Source organism: Perissodus microlepis, chromosome 6 (genome assembly GCF_051167445.1).
Source record: "Perissodus microlepis isolate ML-2025 ecotype Zambia chromosome 6, ASM5116744v1, whole genome shotgun sequence".
Classification (NCBI taxonomy): domain Eukaryota; kingdom Metazoa; phylum Chordata; class Actinopteri; order Cichliformes; family Cichlidae; genus Perissodus; species Perissodus microlepis.
The window spans coordinates 35,595,573-35,615,570 of record NC_140466.1 but is presented as its reverse complement, the minus strand read 5'-3'; the positions used below and the strand labels follow the sequence as shown (position 1 = coordinate 35,615,570).

The following is a 19,998-nucleotide window of genomic DNA, read 5'->3' as shown; positions in this document are numbered from 1 at the left end:
GCTTTCTGGTTTGCATTGCTACCGACCAATCCTGTTTGAGTAAGCTTTGGTTGGATGCAAGCAAATCCATCGATGGAACAGGAACTCTTGTGTGCCGGATATGAAATGTCGGTTGCAAAACTGCTAAATATCTGCCTTGCAATCACTCCTCGTTATCACATGTGGGTGTTATCAATAGGCATGTGAAAAGGAAATATTAATTAGAATGATGTGATACCTATGATTAATATGTATTATGAACAATTTAGCTGTAGCCAAATCCTTCTAGCCCTAGCACAAGCTATTTATATCACCACTGCTGACCTCTTCACTGACAGGATTTATTAACAACTAATAACTTTACTTTAGAACCATATACTATTCCCAGATCTTGCTAAAAGTTCTCAAAATCTTCATTTTTATATCTGTTGTAGACATCCCATCAAAAAAGAAGAACGATGCAGACAGAAAAACACAAACACATAGTCGTGTCTCACATCGTTTTGCGGTGACTTAGGGTTGACAGGGTCCTCTGCAGCAAGAGCGATGCTGCTCATAGCAATGACAGTAAGGATGGTGAACTCAAAATACTTCAGAGTCAGGATGTAGTGACAGCACTTCCGAAACCTGGCGCAGACACACAGACGCGTGTGCATGTTAAGAAATAAAAAACAAAAAACCCCACAACACATTAAATATGAAATATGTCTTAGGCTGTAAAGAAAAACTTTCCTTTACAATAACTTTTCCATATTCTAGAAAACAGCATGGTACAAAGCTTGGAGCTTGTGTGTGTGTGTATAAACACAGACACACACACAGAGTATATACTCACGGGTTAGTGGTGGACAATATGAAGCAAGAGCTATAAGGAGGCATGGGTTTGGGGCCATCTTCATCTCCGCCCTCGCTCTCCTCCTCTTTCTTCTCCTCACTCTTCTTCTGGTCGGTGTTGGCATTCTTGTTCACTAAGCAAATCCAGCAAAGAAAACAGGGAGAACTCAGAATCGACAGACACAAAGAGATAACGTTTGACACATAAAGACTGATATTGCACTGTTGTTAACCTAAGTTCAAGAGGAAAGCCAACAATTTTAATTTAGGTGTCACTGCAGTGATATTATACACAGTATTATAGTACAGTCAAAAACATGTTAAAAATAAATAAATAAACTGATAAAAAAAGTTAGACTGGGGTGCAGTATTGTAGTGAACTGCTCATGAGGGACCACTGGAGGGCGCTCTTTATTGGTTGAACAGGCAGCAGCCTGGAAGCAGTGGTGACTGTGAACGTTTGGTATAAGGTAAAAATAAAACTGCATCCATGCAGTTTAGTATTAATAAAAAAGGTGGAGGCCAGACACTCGTCTATTGCCATATCTAAGTGTATACAAATGCAGTTTATTGACCACATTGTCCACAATCCTATGTCCTTTCAGTAAACGCAGGTAGCTGCTGCAGCAGAAATTATCAGGCATTATTGGAGCGTAAGGAGAGCATATTATTATAGTTGGGTACCTGCCAGAAAGGTTTTTCGTTACTGCGTTAGCTCTCGTTGCATTAGCTCTACATTTTATTGTTGAAAAATACTCTGAAATACCACGAAGGTATAATGGCATCAAAAATAAATAATATTTTAGAGTATAATGTTTTTGCAATCTGACCCATAAAAAACAAAACAAAACACTCTTTTATACATTTTTAAAAGTATCTTTGACGTGTTTCTCGAAGAGTCCTCTAACGTTAAAGTCAGTACTACCAGTCAGAAGTACAGTTTGTACTGCATTAATGTCTCTCTGTCTAAACTAGAAGATGCCTATCAAACAAATTATAGACCCCAAAAAGCCATCTTTAGTTTTATAGTCATATGAGCCTCCAAGATTCACCTTGTAAGATGGCGTTGGTCGAGGGGTAAGGGTAGACAGGGGGCATTTCTATGGCTGTGTAGTCAGGTTTAACCATGCTAGTGAGAATCAAGCTGTCCATGCTGTGAAGCAGCGTGTGGGTATCAGCATCGCGGCAGTTGAGCAGGTTATTGACATGGTCAGGATGGTCAGGGTGATCTGGTGGTAGGGCGTAAGGGTGCTCGTGGGCATTGGCCAGCTTGCTGTTGTTGCGGAAGTTGTCCAGGTCCTCATTATACTGCTGTATAGGACGGGTGGTAGAGAGGCTTGGTCCAGTACTGTGGTGTTCCCTGATGAAGGAAAAAGAGATGGGGGAGATGTCACAAGAGCAACGCAGAGCACACAGAAGGGCAGATTCTCTACCGAGGCCAATATCCCATGATGCACTTGATATGTGTCTTTATATAGTTGTAATACATAGCCTGGTAGTTTTAATTTAAAAGTCTTAAACTCTCAATAAACAGTCTTTACAAAATTCTAAATTCAGAACTAACATTTAAAATGGCATTTTCATTTCTTTTCCATTCCAGTTTTTTATTGCATTTCCTTTTCCTTCTTTCTTTGGGATTAGCTACAAAATTAGCAATGGGAGTAACTATGGAATTAGCTGTGAAATTAGCTAATAGATTAACTATTGTATTAGCTATTTCACTTAAAATTTCCCTAACTCCTTTGATCCTTGTAGACAATGCAATACAAATTAGTCATGTGGAGCAATGTAAGGAGCTCTCTGATTGGTTACAAAGACACTGCAATTTGCATTTATAGCTTTACCCTGTTCAAGGACATTTAGCCTAGATGTTCACTGTCTTAAAATGTGCAACGCAGATATATGAAGAATGTTAAGGAACACTGCGATGAAATGGAGCCCTGATCAACTAAGTGTGCAGTAGATTTAATCAGTGAACAATTTGGTTGAATTTTAGATTTTAAATGGATCTGTTTGTTAGTGAATGACAACTAGCTCTGGGAGATGAGGTCACACCCTCATCTGTCCTACACCATGTTCATGGAGGATGTTACAACATTGACAGACGATGACCTCTCAGCACTTTGAGTCAGCTTTTTGGCACCAGGGACCCTCATAGCAAAACAGCAACTTGGACTTCATGCAGTAAATTCTACCTTTCTGGCGTTTGATTCTACTAATTGCTCTCTCATTTAACCCACAACTAAAATCAGTCCCAAAGAGCTGGGTAAAAGTATTAAGAAGGCGTGAACACGTTTGTACTTTTACTTGTTCCGGGAATTACATCACAGAACAGTAAATCTATTAAAACAAATGAATGTCTTCTTTCATTTTGCATTATGTTTTGTATATAATATGAACAGGACTGCAGGCTGTTGAATAGATCAAATCACTAAAGTCATACTGAACAAACTGACCAGGTAAGTTAAACTAATTGACCACTTTTACAAGTTTTAGTTACATAACTGATTAAAGATCATCAAACTACTAAGTAACTTTAACCTTTTATTTCCTTTTTTTCAGTGTACAATAAATAAATTAACTACATACAGCGGTCACTCGCTATAACGCGGTTCACCTCTCAAGGCCCCGCTGTTTTGCAGATTATTTTTTGTGCAATTTTGCATGCTTTTTTTTTTTTTTTTTTTTACAGCTCATTGTGTTCTGCATCCTGATTGGCTGTAGACCACTGTCAATCAATCCCGTGCCGTGTCTCCTGTACACCACAGATTGCGTTCAGCTTGTCAAATTTACATAAATCTTTGATCGCTAGCAGCGTGACTCTGAAGTGCTGTACTGTATGTTTGCAAGCTTTCTCCCCAACAAACACAACAATGTCGATGAAATGTTTTGCACCGTCAAAGGCAACCGCGGGTGACTTTGGTTTTATTCTATAATACTGGACTTATTTTTCTACAAGGGTTTGAACTTTAAGAGTGTTTAAACAAGAGAGAAAAGTGTGAACATGTTCATGCCTGTCTGAAAAAAGTGTATAAAGTGTGTAGTGAGGGGTTTTACAGCCTTAAAACTATAATAATTGTAAAAAATAAAGCTGGCTACTTCGGGGATTTCACTTATTGCAGGTTATTTTTAGAACGTAACTACCGTGATAAACGAGGGACCACTGTATATACGCTGTGTGATAATTGTGTGATTTTAACTAGAACCTACAAAATTTTACAGTACTCATGTTACTTTACCAAAGTTTTGGTGGCTAATTGTGCTGCTTAGTGCTTTTTATTGTTTAGATTCGACAATCAGATTTTAAATGGATTTGAAATGCAGTTGTGTGAATAACACAAATGAACTTCAATCAGTGGTGTCCTCACTAGTCTTTAATCATTCTATCTCAGGTCTTTTAACTCTTAACTATCATAAAGTTATGACAGCTGGACTGAGGAGACTACATTTACAGACAGCGTTTTAAATATTATCTTTAATGGCTGTAGGTTGTAGCCATTAGCCATCTAAGACTGTATGTAAGATGGAAGTGACTACTTCAAAGGCACAGCGATAGCAAGTTCATTGAAAACGTTTGCAATAATTTTGGTTGTTAGGTCATTTCTAACCACTGTATTCACCAGTACAACAGCCTATACTGAGTATTAATGACTGACAGGATTTAATTTCCTTACCTTCTGCAATGCCCCCTCTTATCATGGTTGCCATGTCGATGTCGTCTTGCTCTCCGCCCTTCTCCTTCCACGATTTTCCCCCCCTCTCCTTCTTTCCCCCTGGATCGGTGTCGCCTGCCTTCCTCTCCTTCTCTTGCTGCCCTGTGGTGCTGCCTGGCCCTCCTGTGCTCATTATGTCCTTCTCCTGCCTCACACTGGTGGGGGGAAACACTGCGAGCTTCACGGCCTTCCCTGTTCCGGTGCCGATGGCCCCGATGGCTCCGGTGGCTGTGCCTCTCCTCCCCTGGACGGCCCTCTACGCTCGCCTCCACATTACCCAGAGATGTGCAGCTGAAGCCGTGCTCCATACGGGTCTCTGATAGCTGGCTTGTCTCTCTGCTGTCTGGTCCAAAGGGTTTCTGATGGTGATCGCGGTCGTAGTGATAGCAGTGGGCGGCACGGCGGCAGTGATCTATGTCCTGGCGCCGGTACTCCTGGTCAAGTGGCAGTTCTCCAGGTTGGGTCTTGTTGGTGTTATTATTGCGGTTGTCCTGTGGGTTCACTACCAACGGCCTGTCCAAGTGGGTTTTCATGTCACCACGTCCTTTCCGTGGGTAAGACGCCTGAGTTAGGGTGACAGGGTAGCAGATGACATTACGAGGTTATATGCAAACATCAGCCAAATTTTAGCCCTGGAGTAGCTAGCCATGTATGATCATGTTTTTCTAAGCAGGTCTCAGTACACCACTTATAATACATTTCAATCAAATACATTTACTTGAATTTAATTGAATCCTAGAGACTGACTTAAAATCTTTCTTTATCATTTGCAAACATGAATCTCTTGTCTAGGTGATCATTTATGTTAAGATGTATATTTTTTAAATTTAAATTGTCCTTTGGAATTTTTTTTCACATAGCAAGTAGCAAGTTTAAACATTAGTGGTTGTTTTCCATGGTTGTGTATTTCAAATAGACAGTATATTAATACTGCAAACGGAAAGAAAACAGCTGCTCTAGAATAAAGCCACAGCAATGACACTGCCATCCATGCATGCGTGAAACTTTTTAAATTGCTGTTTTAAAGAAGCAAATGCTCACCAAGCCAAGCAAAATACATCAGCTTTTCATGTATTTTAAGTTGCAGTAGCAATTGCTTCTAAGCTGGCAAATCAAATATAGTCCGGAGTATTTTAACCTTCTTTGGCATCATATTTTATATATACATATGTTAACCCAGAAATAAACAAGCAGGATTTACAGCACTCGTGCCGGTCCCATTCCCTCCCCTGGGTCACAGCCCACCATTTTTGGCTCCATGTGAACAAGTTTTTAAACATTTTTTTTTTAATTTGTAAAGCCACAAAATGCTAAAACAGAACCAGCTGTGAACATACAGTTTGCTGAGTCATTTCCAGCCAACTCCTGATTTGCACTTTGCCCCATTCCAGTTTTGAGTCCACTGCTTTCTCCGCATGCCCCACTTTAATATTGCATTGCTCCCAAGCACGCAGCTTCAAGCCGTCCCATATAGCATTGCAAAAATAACACTCCTTCACAGGCTTAAAGGGATATTACACGCTGGCATCAAAACATGTAGATTACGTTATGACCCAGAATACACAGCAGTTATCAGTTTTATATATGAAATCGAATTATGGAAAAGAAGACAAACACTGAGCAATGACTCCCAAAAAGTTGATCCTGTTCATCTTGACATTTTCAGCTGGACGAAAATGCAACGTCCAGATGAACAGAATCAACTTTTTGGGATTTCCTTACCTGGATGATTGAGCATGCATCAAGACACCAAGCAATGACTGTCACATTGACTGGACATTGGATATTACTGTGAGATAAAGTTTACTGATCTTAAATACCCATCTATGGTCTAAGTCATCATCAGTGGCAACCATAACCCTAACTCTATGCAATCAGAATATGTAATTCTTTTTAAGCTGTTTTCCAAAATCTTGGTAATCAGAGGACAAAAAAAGGCACACATGCATAAGGTTTGGAGCAGCTGTTGGGGTTATAACCAATGATGATTGGACCTAAGAGGGTTAAGATAAACTCAATCTCAGAATTATAGATTAGCTTTAAAAATACTTGCAATTCAGCAGGAGCTCCAACTCTTGGAGAACAATGGACATAAACGTTCTGATACAATGTTTTTGACCTTACAATACATGATTTTCAATGTCATGTTACATGTTAATACATGTGTCACAAGTGTCCTCCAAGAGTCATCCATTCAAAAAGAAGTGGTGTTAATATCCCTTTAAGGTGGTTACATGCTTTACACACATTACAACAAATATTTACCATATATATCAGGAGTAGACTGTATATATATGTGTATTTTTCTTAGGGGGGGAAACACCTCACCTCTTCTCCCTCCACTCCCACCTTCCAGTCTTCCTGCTCCAGCTCATTGTAGAGCGCCTCGCGGCTCGTCATTAGGTTCTGTCGGCGAATCTCACTTGTTCTCTGCTCCCACACCGACTTATTTCCTTTGGTGTGGTTCTTTTGCTGCTCCTTACTGTTGGGGGAAATTAGGGGATGTTAGGCAGGAGAAAAGGAGTTTTAGTTACGGCGAAGATGGAGGGGAAACACAAGAGGGTGTAGTAAAATAAAAGAAAGGCAGATGTGAGTGATTTCAGGTAAGGCAGGAGGACGAGGTGGAGATAAAGTGAAGATGTTGAAGAATGAATAAGCAAGGAAATTGGTGTCATTGTATTGTTGTCAGAGGTGTTATGGGGAAAGAGATGGTAATGAGTAAGTGAGAAAGAAAAAGGAAAAGAAGGATTAGACACTTGAGGACAAACCCACTGAAATTTAGCCACACATCAGTAGCAGTAATGTAAAAACGGTTCATCCTTAAAGGGAAAATCCAATTATATGTATGACTTTAGGTTTGTTCTTATTTATCCATGTAGACTGTTTAGGTAAGAGCTTTGCAGTTTGGCTGATACTGGTTTGAATAAAAGAAATGCATCTTACTTGCCTTATTATTACTGAAAACAACAAATAAAATTAGATTGGAGTTTTTTTTCAGTAATTTTGAAACATTTAATCAGACCATGTTGTGAGCAGTTTTATGAAGGAATTATCTTCACCTGTGACTGAGGACCATCTCTCCAACACAAATTTACCAGCACCAAATCTTCTCAGCACAGGCTCAGTTAGCCACAGCGACTAAAAAGTCCAGTGGCTTCCAAAGGAGCAGTGAGTTTATTTGAGCAACATTCTCATGTATACTATTGTCAGTGTTTCTGCTGCCAGGAGAAGATTCTACAGACTGTCCGCCTCTCGCTCTTCTTCCCTTCACAAAGCCCTGAATCTGTTCCTTTCACTCTCAGAACAATCGCTTTATCGTGTTTTAGAGAACAGTGAGAGTGTGATGGTGACTGTGTGTGTTGTGTGCAAATGAATGCCTGCCAATCATAAATGTTACGAAAGACAGTCCTGGAAGAAAAAAAAAAACATTGCACGTGGGATTGTGCCTCTTTGTCACTGCAGCCACATGATGGATTTTATGTGCAGTGTTTTGAATGTACTCACATCTTTGAGGGTTATCTGTGTAAATGTGTCAACTCACGCAGCAATAGACAGGTTGGCAGCTGACAGAGGGCTGACCTCTGCCACCTCCTTTGCCTTCTGTAGTGCTGTCTTCTGATTGGCTGCCTCTTCCTGTTCTTCTTCATCCTGTTAAAGAAGAACAGTAATCTGGTCTAAATTTTTAGTGTAAATACTGATAGAGGCAGAGCAAAATGAACTCCCACCAACACTGGAGACTAAAACAATTCTTCTCTCTTCAGTGACTTAATGCCGCTTGAAGGTGTCTTCTTGTCAATCTAGCAAAAAACCTGAAATGACTGCCAGCTGCACTATAGTTGGCAACCAAGAACTAAGTTTACTGCAGCTGGAGACAAGACGAGAGGTTTCCATGAGGTCAATTTTGAACACTGGAAACGTATCACTTGCTGTGCCTACAAGTGCAGCAAGTGTTTTTGACATATAAAAGTGAAATACACAAAAATAAGTTTTAGGATACTACACCGCACAAAAATAAATAAATAAATAAAGGAACATTTCGAAAACACATCAGGTCTCAGTGAATATCTTTGTTAATATGGACTGGTAATGTGTTAGGTACAAAAGGATAGAGCATCATTTTATGGAAATGAAAAATGATCAACCTACCTAAAGTGCAAGAATGATGTGGCAGGCTAGTCCATTTTGCCAAAATTTCATTGTAGCAACTCAAAATTAATACTCAACAGTCTGTATGACCTCCGTATGTTTGCATGCATGCCGACAACATCGGAGCATTCTCCTAATCACAGGATGGATGGCGTCCTGGGGGATCTCCTCCCATATCTTGACCAGGGCATCACTGAGCTCCTGGACAGAGGTCAGTGAGCACAGAGTCCACTAGAGGATGCCAGGCCCTGTTTTTGATTGTTTGGTCAGAGACATTCACACCAGTAACCTGCTGGAGGTCATGCTGGCCCTCCTTGCACAAATGAGCAGATACCGGTCCTGCTCATGTGTTAAGGACCTTCTACAGCCCTGTCCAGCTCTCCTGGAATCTCCTTCATGCTTTTGAGACTGTGCCAGGAGAAATGTTCTGGCAGTGGAAGACTATCTGTGCAACCTCTGCAGGATCCAGGTATCGCCTCATGCTACCAGTAGTAACACTGACTGTAGCCAAATGCAAAACTAGTGAGAAAAAAAAAAAAAAACGTCAAAAGACGAGGAGGAAAAAATCTCAGTGTCTGTGAAACCGTTCCTGTTTTGGGGGTTGTCTCATTGCTACCCCTCTAGTGCACCTGTTGTTTTTATTAACACCAAAGCAGCTGAAACTGATGAAAAATCCCCTCTGCTACTTAATTGAAATCAGTTTAACAGAGTATAACTTGATGTTATACTCTGATTAAAAAGTGTTTGTTTAATTTTTATCAGCAGTGTATATTTCTATAAACTGGCCCAAAGCATTCTCACAGTGAAAGCTGTCAGGAAGATCTTTATGCTTGCAAGTGCTTTAGCTAACCACAACAGCTGGGTAACACATAGCATAACACGTAGACCTGTACCTTTGTAAGCTCCTGGGCATTGGCTAGATTGTCAACAGCGATGGCCAAGAAGACGTTAAGCAGAGTGTCTGTGGTGGCAGAGGTTAGGGAGAAATGCTGACAGGAAGCTGAGTGTTTTTCATGAAAACCAAGTGGAGACAAAAAAGATACGACGTGTTGAATTTTATGTATATGACAAAATATATGCATCTGTATGACTTTTCTTAGTACATATAGATACTGTACATGTATACAGCACATTTGAGTACATGCACAGGTAAGCGTGAAGGCAGGATACAGTTGCCAAAGAGTGTCAGGACAATAAAGAAGATGGAGAAGATCATCCCCTTGTCTTTCACTCCACCCTGGGACTCAATGCCATAGTACATCACCTCATTCCAGTCTTCTCCTGTCAGGATCTGTCGAGAGAGTTTTAGTTTCATTGGTCTGATATAAAAGAAGTGAGTTTGCTGTGAAAGCCTTTAGTCGCTTCACTGCTTGACCACTTATCTGTTAACAGTAAGTAATCAAGCAGTAATAATAACGTAACCAATAACATTTGGATCCGAGCTTGTGGTGTAATGTATATGCGCACTGAATGTGTTGCATTTTTGTGGAATATTCATCCTCAAAAATCACATAATAAAGAGAACACAGCAGCTGGGAGAACTTCATGGTTTGCACATATTTCACTCAATATTTCCAGAGAAATAATTTCAGAGATCTGATTGACCCAGAGCAGCATCTAGTTGTGTGTCTGAGCTAAAAACTGTATTATTTTACTATATTCAGTACTGCGCGTTTTGAGCTACAAGTGCACGTATTGCGAAATGCAATAATCTGATTGGTCCGATCTGTTTATTCAGATCTGAAAAACTGGAAAACTGGAGCTTGGTTAGAAAAAAGAAATGTTGCAAATTCTTTCAGAAAAATTACACAGTTGGTGTGAACGGCTGCCTTTAGAACACAGGAGTTCAACGAAATACACGACACACAAAATATTCAGAGATTTTACGTATTCTGGTGTTTTTTTTGCGTCAACTCACTTGAACACCAGTTCTAGTTAAAAGGTTTTGGGAGTTGCTGGACTGCAACGTCTCCAAGCTGCAGTGGCTTTGCTGTGAAATTCCTCCATGCTACGATAACGGTCATGCTTAATCTGCTGTTGATGTGCTTTGTAGTAAACAACAAGTAAGCTGAATTTATCAGCCATACATACATTGTCCAATCAAGCTTTTCGAGTAAGGATCAGACCACTGTCCAATCCAAATATCAGATATCCCTAATTAGACATGAAGTTGTGTTACTTTAAATGCCCTCAGCCCTTTAGATACCTCTACACACTCTGATACACACATACAGCTGGTACATTTGAGTGACACAGCTCTGACAAAGTCACTCAAAGAAAATAAAGCAAAAACTGCTCCTAACAAAAGACAGCTTTCTAAATCACTGCAAGACAACACAGAAACATTGGACCTGCAGTCAGAACTGAACAAGACTGATGACAGCACAACAATAGGCTTTGTTAATATTCAGTCATGTGAAGTGTAGAAATGTGTCTGGAAAACAGAGTTACTCTCATTTTAATATTTGCTTCGTTCTCTAAGAAACCAGGCACAAAGCTTTCTTCCCCACCTGAAACACTGTCATGATTGCTGCAGCAAAAGTGTCAAAGTTAGTAGGAGGCGTTCCGTCGTCAAAGTTAAATCTAAGGAGAAGAAAGGAAAATGTACAGTAAGAAAATAGATGCTCAAATTTAATACTGGCAGTTGAGCTTCTTTTTAAGTTAGTAGTGATACTGACTGTCCTCCAAACAGCTGCATCCCCAACAAGGCAAATACCACGATGAAGAGGAAGAGGAGGAACAGCAAGCTGACGATGGACTTCATGGAGTTCAGCAGAGAAACCACCAGGTTTCGAAGTGGCGCCCAGTACCTGAGGAAAAGGAGGACATGTGCAAGAAGAAGGACACATGATGAGGATAAATGAGACAACAAAAAAAGTAAGCAATAGAAGAAAAGAGAGAGGAGGAAGGAAAGAGGGCAGCGATAAAGAAGAGGATCGAAACCATATACGTAAACTCTGAACAGGTACATGTTTTTAAGCCGAATTCAGCCTTTATTTTGTTCATTTGATATTTTAACAAGAAATTGTGTCTGAGCTGTTTTGCTCCTTTTCATGTATACCCTCCTGTTTTTACCACCTCTGAGCTTCTCCAGTAACCAACAGGTGTCCCAAATAGAATGACGTGCACTAGTAAAAACATCCAACTCTTGTTCATTACATGTACCATAAGCTCAGCCTCTTATCATGTGCTTCATTATCATCATCATCTCATTTGTGTACTGATGGAAGAGCATGCAAGTCTAAGAGAAGTCAGAGGAAGAGCGAGAGACACTTACTTTGTGACTTTAAAGATGCGGAGCAATCGCAGAGCTCGTAACACGCTGATCCCGAAGGACGTGCCTGGTTTTATGGTGGCCCACACAACCTCGAAGATACTGCCGACTATTACCTGCACGCACACACAATTCAATACAGTCAGCACCGCTGAGTTCAATCAGCAGCTATTAGAAGTTTAAGTTTGTATTTATTTATCAAAAAAAAAATCTCTGAAGCCCTGAAAACAGAATTTTTCCTCTGCCAAGGCACAAGAACCCTTGTTTATACCATAGACATTATTAGGATGCTGCTTAGTTATCCAAGAAGCTAAGGTAAATGCATATTTTTCTTTATTATTATTTTACTTTGAATTGTCGGGTCCTTTCCAGGGGACCACCGGCTTTGTCAGTAAACATTACTTTTATAAAGAAGAAGTCATAAGAAGAAGATTAGTCTAGTATTAGACTGAAGCTAAAAAGGAGTCATAGGTTATAACTTTAAAAGAAATTTGTTCAGGCACATTTTGCACTTTTAGTTTTTGAATGATCACAAAACAGAGAAAACACCCATGTTTACTAATACCTATCACTAAATATTTAATCCCTGAGATGGCTCAATTTAAAACAAAAAAGTGGAATTTCAACAGCACATGTCAGTTTTTTAACATGATAAAGGTTTAACACTTTAGATACAGTATGTATGTCTGTGAAGGTTCTCAATCATCCAGGTCATCGTACTCTAAGGAGCTTGGGAAGAAAAGCGTCTGGATTTCTTTAAGTTTCTTGAAGACGTTTCACCTCTCATCCGAGAAGCTTCTTTTAGATAAGATATGGTATTTTATTGCCCAAATTATCCTGTTTTAATAATAACAATAATGTTTTGGGGTGTTTTTTTTTTTCAAAAAAACATGGATCCCCTGTAAAATAAATAAATAAATGGAAATGTCTCTGTGTTGGAGTTAGAGTCTTTGCTTCTGATCACATTTGCTGAGGAATTAATAAACTGATAAGAAAAAACCCCAATAAAAACAAAACTTACTACAGAAGCAGACCACCACACTAATACATTCAGTGAGAGATTAAATGCAGTGTTGGATTTTATAATCAGTACATTTTTTTTTTGCACTTAGTTTTAGTGTGTGAGTTTGTGCACTCACCACACAGTCGAAGCAGTTGAATGAGGAATGGAAGTAGGGCTGGATGCCCAGACCGTACATCTTGATCAGCATCTCAGACATGAACAAACCGAGGAAGACAAACTCTGCATAGACTGGAGAGAGAACAAAGGAGAAAAGAATGATTTGGGGCACGAATGAAGCAAAGAGAAGGGATTTTGTTAGAAACAGAAGGCGAGGAATGTGAGTTAGAACAAGAGGGTGACGTAAGGATGTGGAGAAAGGAAGGCGAAAACGAAAGAAAGTGAGGCCACGGAGAGAAAAACCAAATGAGATAAAAAGACAAAAATCAAAATCAGGTAAAAAGATGTAGAAGGTAGTAGTGAAAACCAGATGGGAGGATGACAGAGTGAGAGGAAGACTCAGTTGAGTGAATGATAATAGGTGGTAGGGCTGGGCGATATGACCCAAAATTCATATCTCAATATTTTTTAGCTGGGTGGCGATATAAGATATATATCTCGATATTTTTTTAAAGCCATAAGTTAAGAACAAAAAGAGAGTTCTTAGTCACACTGTGTCCCAGATGTCACACAGGCATTTTTATTTACATACAGCATAGATTTACATGAAGAAATTACTCAAAAATAAATTATCAGCATTTATTAAATAATCATGCTCCATAAATAAAAGAAAACAATGTTGTTTTTGTGCATAACAAAAAGCTCATAATTGTGCAGTCAAAATGTAAACTCACAGACGCTGAGCATAATAAAAAGACAGATTTCACAGCTGCTCTGTTCCCAACTTCTACTGCCTGACTGACAGCCTTGAGTTTGAAATCCGCTTCGTAACCATGTCTCTTAACAGTTGCCATTTATGGCCCTTATACGCACACAATACAGTAATATTACGTTGAAGCACAGTACGTATCACTCCGCGAGGCTCCAGACTACGGTAGCCGTAATGCTCCGACAATCCATCAAGCGCTGCAGCTCCGTAGCTTACCAAAGTCGTACTAAAACATTTTTTGACAGATTGCTGAGCCCCGTGTACCACATAAAATCGGTTCGCGGTCAGTAAGCACAACCAGAATTCATACATAAGGCGCGCTGTCAACTTTTGAGAAAATGAAAGGATTTTAGGCCGTGTCGTTAGCGTGGTTAGCTCGTTAGCGCAGTTAGCTCGCTAACACGTTGACGCCGTCCAGCCCCACAACTCGCTAACGGAGATTTGCCGTGTCCATCTTGTCGCTGCCTGCAGGTGAAGCTATGGGGGAGGAGGGGGAGTTGTGTTCAGTGAAGGAGAGGCGATGCCGAGTAACATTGCGTAGAGACAAAAGTGGACGAAAGACAGGCAAACTTGTGGCTCCACAAGTATAATTATAACGTAACATAGACTATATCGATATAAAGGATATTGTCACATCTTATATCTCGTATGAAAATATATCGATATTTTTTTAAAAACTCGATATATCGCCCAGCCCTAATAGGTGGGTGCGAGCCACTAGCAAGTGTTGTATAAGTAAGTATTTATGTGTGTGGTCACATCAGCAGCAGCAAGCCAGCAACTAAAACTAAAGAGTTACACAACGTGTGTCAAGTGGAACTCAGCAAACAAAACTCTTCTGAGCATGATAGTGCAGATCAAGGATACGTGTAACTACAGAATGGGGATAACGCTTGAGAAATAGAGAACATACTCTGTTTCTGCTGTTTGGTGTAGTTAAATTTGTAAAGGCTTGTTTGCATGTGTAGGAGGAAATGGTAGATCTGAAGTGTAAAAAAGATGACTCAGGTTGGGACGAGGTGAGAGTGGGCAGCGGTGGAGATTAAACTGGAAACAGTGAAGCACATCACACGTAGTGTCAGATGTTTGCCTTAGTGTTGCATTTTGCATCCTGTACTCTTATTTGCATGTAGTCCACCAACGGTCCCTGCACATGGTGTACTGTTAATGCACATCAGTGCCAAACACACATTCCTGTGACCCAAATAAAACATGCAGCATTAGTATATAAAGTAGTGTATAAATACTGAAGTAATCACTAGTTTTAATTTCTCCTGTAATAATTCTTAATCATTAGCATTTAACATGCTGCTCACACAATAACACATGATAAAGAGCTGGGGTAGTATTTTCTTTTTAAGTTACATGACTCACAGCATAAAGGCATTTAACATATGAAAAAATAGAGTACATTCTATATTGAGCAAAGGTTTTGAGCCACCTTTTGTTTGTATTTTACTAGGGAAATGGGAAATATGTGCAGTAATTTATTGAAGCATATGCAAACATAAACCTGGGTATATAAACCAAAAACAGACTTGAGCTTGAAAGTCAACACCTGACCTCCTCTGAACATACTGATCGTGATTTCAGCTAAAGAGTTTGATTCATCACTCTGTGAGAACTGTTGGCCCTGATATTCAATCCAGTTCTTGTGTAATTAGGTTTACCTAATTATAGGGCTGCTCGATTATGGCAAAAATGATAATCACTATTATTTTCACTGAAATTGAGATCTCGATTATTTGACGATATTTATTTAACAATAACAATGTATTGAATAATGACTTTAAAGATTGTCAAAAAATAATATAAAATAGTGTGCAAATACTGATGACAGTGCAAATGTTTGCAATATAAAAAATAAATGAAAAATGTAAACATCTATGTTTAGTGAACTTTGCAGTGTTGCTCTGTGGTGCAGCTACCACACTGTAGCAAAGTTTACACACTATGTCTACTTGATCCACGTCTGACTCCGCGAACCCATAATGTTTCCACACCACTGAATTTTTTTTTTACCTCTCTTTTCAACCAACGGCAGTCACTCTCCTCTCCAAATAACTTCTGCTTAGCTTTCCGAGCTTCCCTCGGGTCCTCTTAATCAGCGGTCCCCAACCCCCGGGCCTCGGACCGGTACCGGTCCGTGAGTCGTTTGGTACCGGGCCGCGAGAGTTGAGGCTCAGGTGTGAAATGTATGGTTTTCAGGGTTTTTATCGTTTTTATCGTTAACTCGGTTTTCCTGGGTCTTTTCACGTGTGTTATGAATAAATCTTCTTTTTTTCGGTACCGGTACTAGTTTTATTTTGTTGTATTTATCCGCGACACATTAAAGGCCGGTCTGTGAAAATATTGTTGGGCATGAACCGGTCCGTCGCGCAAAAAAGGTTGGGGACCGCTGCTCTTAATTGTTGTGACACGTGTTCGAAATGCAGAGAGGTGCGCTCGATTTGCCACACGGAGCAGCGCGAGAGTAAAGCACGAGGGAGGGGCTAATAATCGGCTCAGTCATTTTTAATGATCGTTGAAAGCCCAGATCGTAATCGAGATTAAAATTCGATTAATTGAGCAGCCCTACCTAATTATTATTATTCAGTTCCAATGTACAGCGTTTTGCGTCAGCTGTGGTCGTTTTAAAGTGCTTTATAAATAAAGATGACAACGATGATGATACCTGAGCCTTCTCTTCCCGTTTCTCTTCCTTAAGAATGGCGTCTTGATGGACAGCCTTCCACTGAGACCATTTCTGATAATGCTTCCTCAAACAATGGATGGATCAACTTAAGGGCATCTCTTAGGTCCTGTGTCAAGTCTTTGCTGGACTTTTGCCACAACTTTCAGATACTATTCATTTACCATAGATGAGTTGTTTTTTTTTTACTTCAAGCACTTCTACTTTCATCCAATTTCCTCAAATTTTTCAAGGACACTGCACACCATGCCGAGATACCCCAAGTTGTAAACTAATAGCTCATTGGGAATCACCTTGTTGGTACAAAAATACTATTTTATGTACAAAAATACTACTTTATGCCAGTTAAACTTTGTTATCTTTGACATTTTTTCATATATTAAAGAAATGGGAACAAATTATGTATTTTTGCGACAGGCTGCTCGTAAAAACGTGCTTTCAGATACAATTTAAAATTAGCTGTTTGCTAAGGTATGTGTTATTTGAAAACACAACACTGGATTATTTGACTTAGGTGCTCAACAAACAGAAAAACATCAAAATAGTCACTTAAAAAGCACTAGACTGAAAACAAAGAGAAAAAGCAGCCAATGTCCAAAGAAAAACATTGAATTATTTCTCAAGAGCACTTTAAAAAATAATCAGAAAATCTGGCTCTAGCAAAATATAAAGGCAAACTGAACTAGTGAGGGAAATTCCCGTGTTAATTTATTAAAATGCTAGCAGTAATTAGCAGCCACCCGTGTGTGTGTGATGTGTCTATAGAATCCATGAATGTACCTTTATACAGAGGGCATCTAGTATCAAAACTTAAAAATTGGGGTCCACAAACAAGTGTTTGTCAACACAGTGCATCCATCTTTTCTGTACAGTCTCTGGCTTTTACTCACAGAGAAAGTCAGTGAGCATCTCAGGCTGGTCGTAGTGCACCACGGCCACACAGATGGTGTTGAGGCCCACCAGAAAGAGCACTATCCAGTAGAAAGCCTGCGTCTTCACTATCTTACGGATGAAGAATCGCAGCCGTCGCTCTTTCTTGCTGTAATTGGAGCCCTCCTTACCGCTCTTTATGCTGGAGCGTGCAAAACCTAAGAAGAAGAAGGAGAAAACGGGGACGAAGGGGATATAAGGGAGACATAAGAGTCTATATTTAAGATTTAACAGATTTATATCTCCAGTTCAGTTTCCTCTATCTTTACAATGATGGAGATAGTGTAGAATTCAAAACACGACTCTGTTCTTGGTCCTTATTCGTCCTTTGCGTGTCATCCCTGTGTTTGTCTTACCTACTGCATCTCCAATGTTGTCCTCTCCTTCCTCAGGGTTCAGCAGCTCTGTCTTGTTGTTTTTGGTTTTGATGGTTGGCCTACGCCTCGAACCTAGAGAGAGAGAAACTAATTGTCTCGTCTTCAGTCTGTCTCTCAGATGTCACTCTCTCACCCTTCCCACAGAATCTGTCACTTGCTGCTGTACCACGCTAAATCCCACATTTATTTGCACATTTAAATGAGCAGCTCTAAAAACCGCTAAAGCATTTAAGATAAAAAAAAATTGTACTAGATTTTTATTTGATGTACCTTTATTTATACTCTATGGGCAGTGCCTTTCTCATTGTCATATAAAAACATTAACACAGCAAATGAAGTTTAGTTACCATCAAAGTTCCCTGTAGTATCTTCCTCAGCCAGAATCACCTCCTCTGTAGAATTCAATGAAATGAGATTTTCGAGCATTATATCAGGATTTGGTTGTGTGTGTGTGTTTTTTGTAATTCTCTAGTAGGAGCTTGAGCAGCATGTGTCAGCACGGGTGTGAATGCGAGTGCGCACTGACCTGCTTTACAGATCCACTCAAGGTATCCGTTGAGCTCCCTCTCAATCTGCTGCTGTCTCCTCAGCTTGAGGAACTCGCTCCTGTTCTCCACTCGCTCCCTCTCTTTGGCAAATTCACTGTGGGAACATTTGTCATTTATTTTTTTTTACTATTCATGGAACGAAAGTGCAAAACATAAATTATTGTGAGAAAAAAAACAAAACTCAATTGTTTTTGTAAGACAAATGGCAGGCTTTTACCCTGAGAGTACACCCAGCACCAGGTTGAGCATGAAGAAGGAGCCGATGATGATGAGGGGGACGTAGTACATCCAATTAAAGTAACTGCCACTTACATCGTTACTCTGCAAGAAACACACGGCCACACATCGGTCATGCACTGTTGGTTTAACTTTCCTTTGCTTTTCTTCTGCAGAGAATGTCAACTACGTTTGTTCTAATAAGCCTTTCAACACTTTAGTCACTCTAGCACACAACTGTCAGATTTGATTCCTTTGTTCATTTTTGTGGAATGCTTTGGAGAGATGAGATCAAGGTTAACATGTACCAGAATGATGAGAAAAAGTGCACCACATCATCTGTCAAACATGGTGGCGTGGGCATTTATGTAACCACAACGCCAGTGTGACCGCTCATACAAGTAGCACATTGAATTTTGAAATATTTGAGGCTAAACTCTTTGCTTAAACTCAGTCAGATGCTGCAAAACACACAGATGGATAATGACCCCTTCTAAACCAACCCTAAAGCTTCTCAAGGCAAAGAAAGGGGTATTCTTCAGTAGTTAAATCACTGATCTGACCCCAGTCTGATCTAATAGATTAGATGTATCTCATAGATAGAACCTAACACAGCAGTCATTCCAAAAGTCAAGAGTGCTGTGGCCCATTTAAAACATCCCACCCAATCTTAAATCTTCACTCTAATCAAAATACAAGAAGAAGTGATGCACTTCCTTAAAATTTTTATTCACGAAACCTAAACAACACATGCTGTTGTCTATAAATTGCTAATGCAACCCAGTCTTATGCAAAGTGTTATTACCAAAACTTTGATGCAAGAACAGTAAATGTAGGTCGAAGTAATATCTCAAACTAACCCCCTCCTATTACCAGCTATAATTCACTTTTCATATAAATGAATAAATTCATACAGAAAAATTGTACCTGAACTACCTTCAATGCTCAACACCACAGTTTGGGCATCACTGCAACAATGTATGCTTTTACTAAGGTCAAAACTGAAGGCAGCAAGAGCCACAAACAAGCAGCAATTGAAAGTAAAGTTTGAATTTGAATTTATTTATTTAAAAGGGACAGTGCAGTTTAACATAGTTCAAGTGCAAGACATGAAACTGATGTGCCGCACATAGGTTTATAGCTACTGCTAATTTTCAACAATTGTCCCTTGTTGGGCTTACAATCTAAATAGATACGTGGAAACGATTGTCCTCCGAGTATTATAAACTATACTAATATTTTAAAAGTGTTTGCTTGTCCCATTACCTTTGAACCTCTGAAAACAGAGGACTGTATAGAAAATGTCTTTATACCTAAAGAGTACATTTTATTTTCATTCTTTTTTCTAAAATGAAAGCCAACACTCACATGCTGACTGTTTAATTTAAAATCCACTGTGG

At 39.6% G+C, this 19,998-nt stretch overlaps 1 protein-coding gene across 9 annotated transcripts in view; it reads right to left on the bottom strand.

Annotated features, from left to right (window-relative positions):
• Window positions 1-19,998, bottom strand: part of cacna1ab (calcium channel, voltage-dependent, P/Q type, alpha 1A subunit, b) — a 164,050-nt gene that overhangs the window by 65,669 nt on the left and 78,383 nt on the right. For all 9 annotated transcript variants that reach the window (XM_084932139.1, XM_084932129.1, XM_084932135.1 and 6 more), the window contains exons 7-23: window positions 18,600-18,703; window positions 18,361-18,476; window positions 18,182-18,226; window positions 17,814-17,906; window positions 17,418-17,615; window positions 13,086-13,198; window positions 11,950-12,062; window positions 11,351-11,482; window positions 11,183-11,255; window positions 9,843-9,963; window positions 9,566-9,633; window positions 8,068-8,174; window positions 6,855-7,008; window positions 4,488-5,089; window positions 1,866-2,173; window positions 815-947; window positions 477-606 (exon numbers count right to left, since the gene is read on the bottom strand). In XM_084932139.1, the coding sequence (XP_084788265.1) occupies window positions 477-606; window positions 815-947; window positions 1,866-2,173; window positions 4,488-5,089; window positions 6,855-7,008; window positions 8,068-8,174; window positions 9,566-9,633; window positions 9,843-9,963; window positions 11,183-11,255; window positions 11,351-11,482; window positions 11,950-12,062; window positions 13,086-13,198; window positions 17,418-17,615; window positions 17,814-17,906; window positions 18,182-18,226; window positions 18,361-18,476; window positions 18,600-18,703 (2,610 nt within the window). The remainder of the gene's footprint in view (window positions 1-476; window positions 607-814; window positions 948-1,865; window positions 2,174-4,487; window positions 5,090-6,854; window positions 7,009-8,067; window positions 8,175-9,565; window positions 9,634-9,842; window positions 9,964-11,182; window positions 11,256-11,350; window positions 11,483-11,949; window positions 12,063-13,085; window positions 13,199-17,417; window positions 17,616-17,813; window positions 17,907-18,181; window positions 18,227-18,360; window positions 18,477-18,599; window positions 18,704-19,998) is intronic.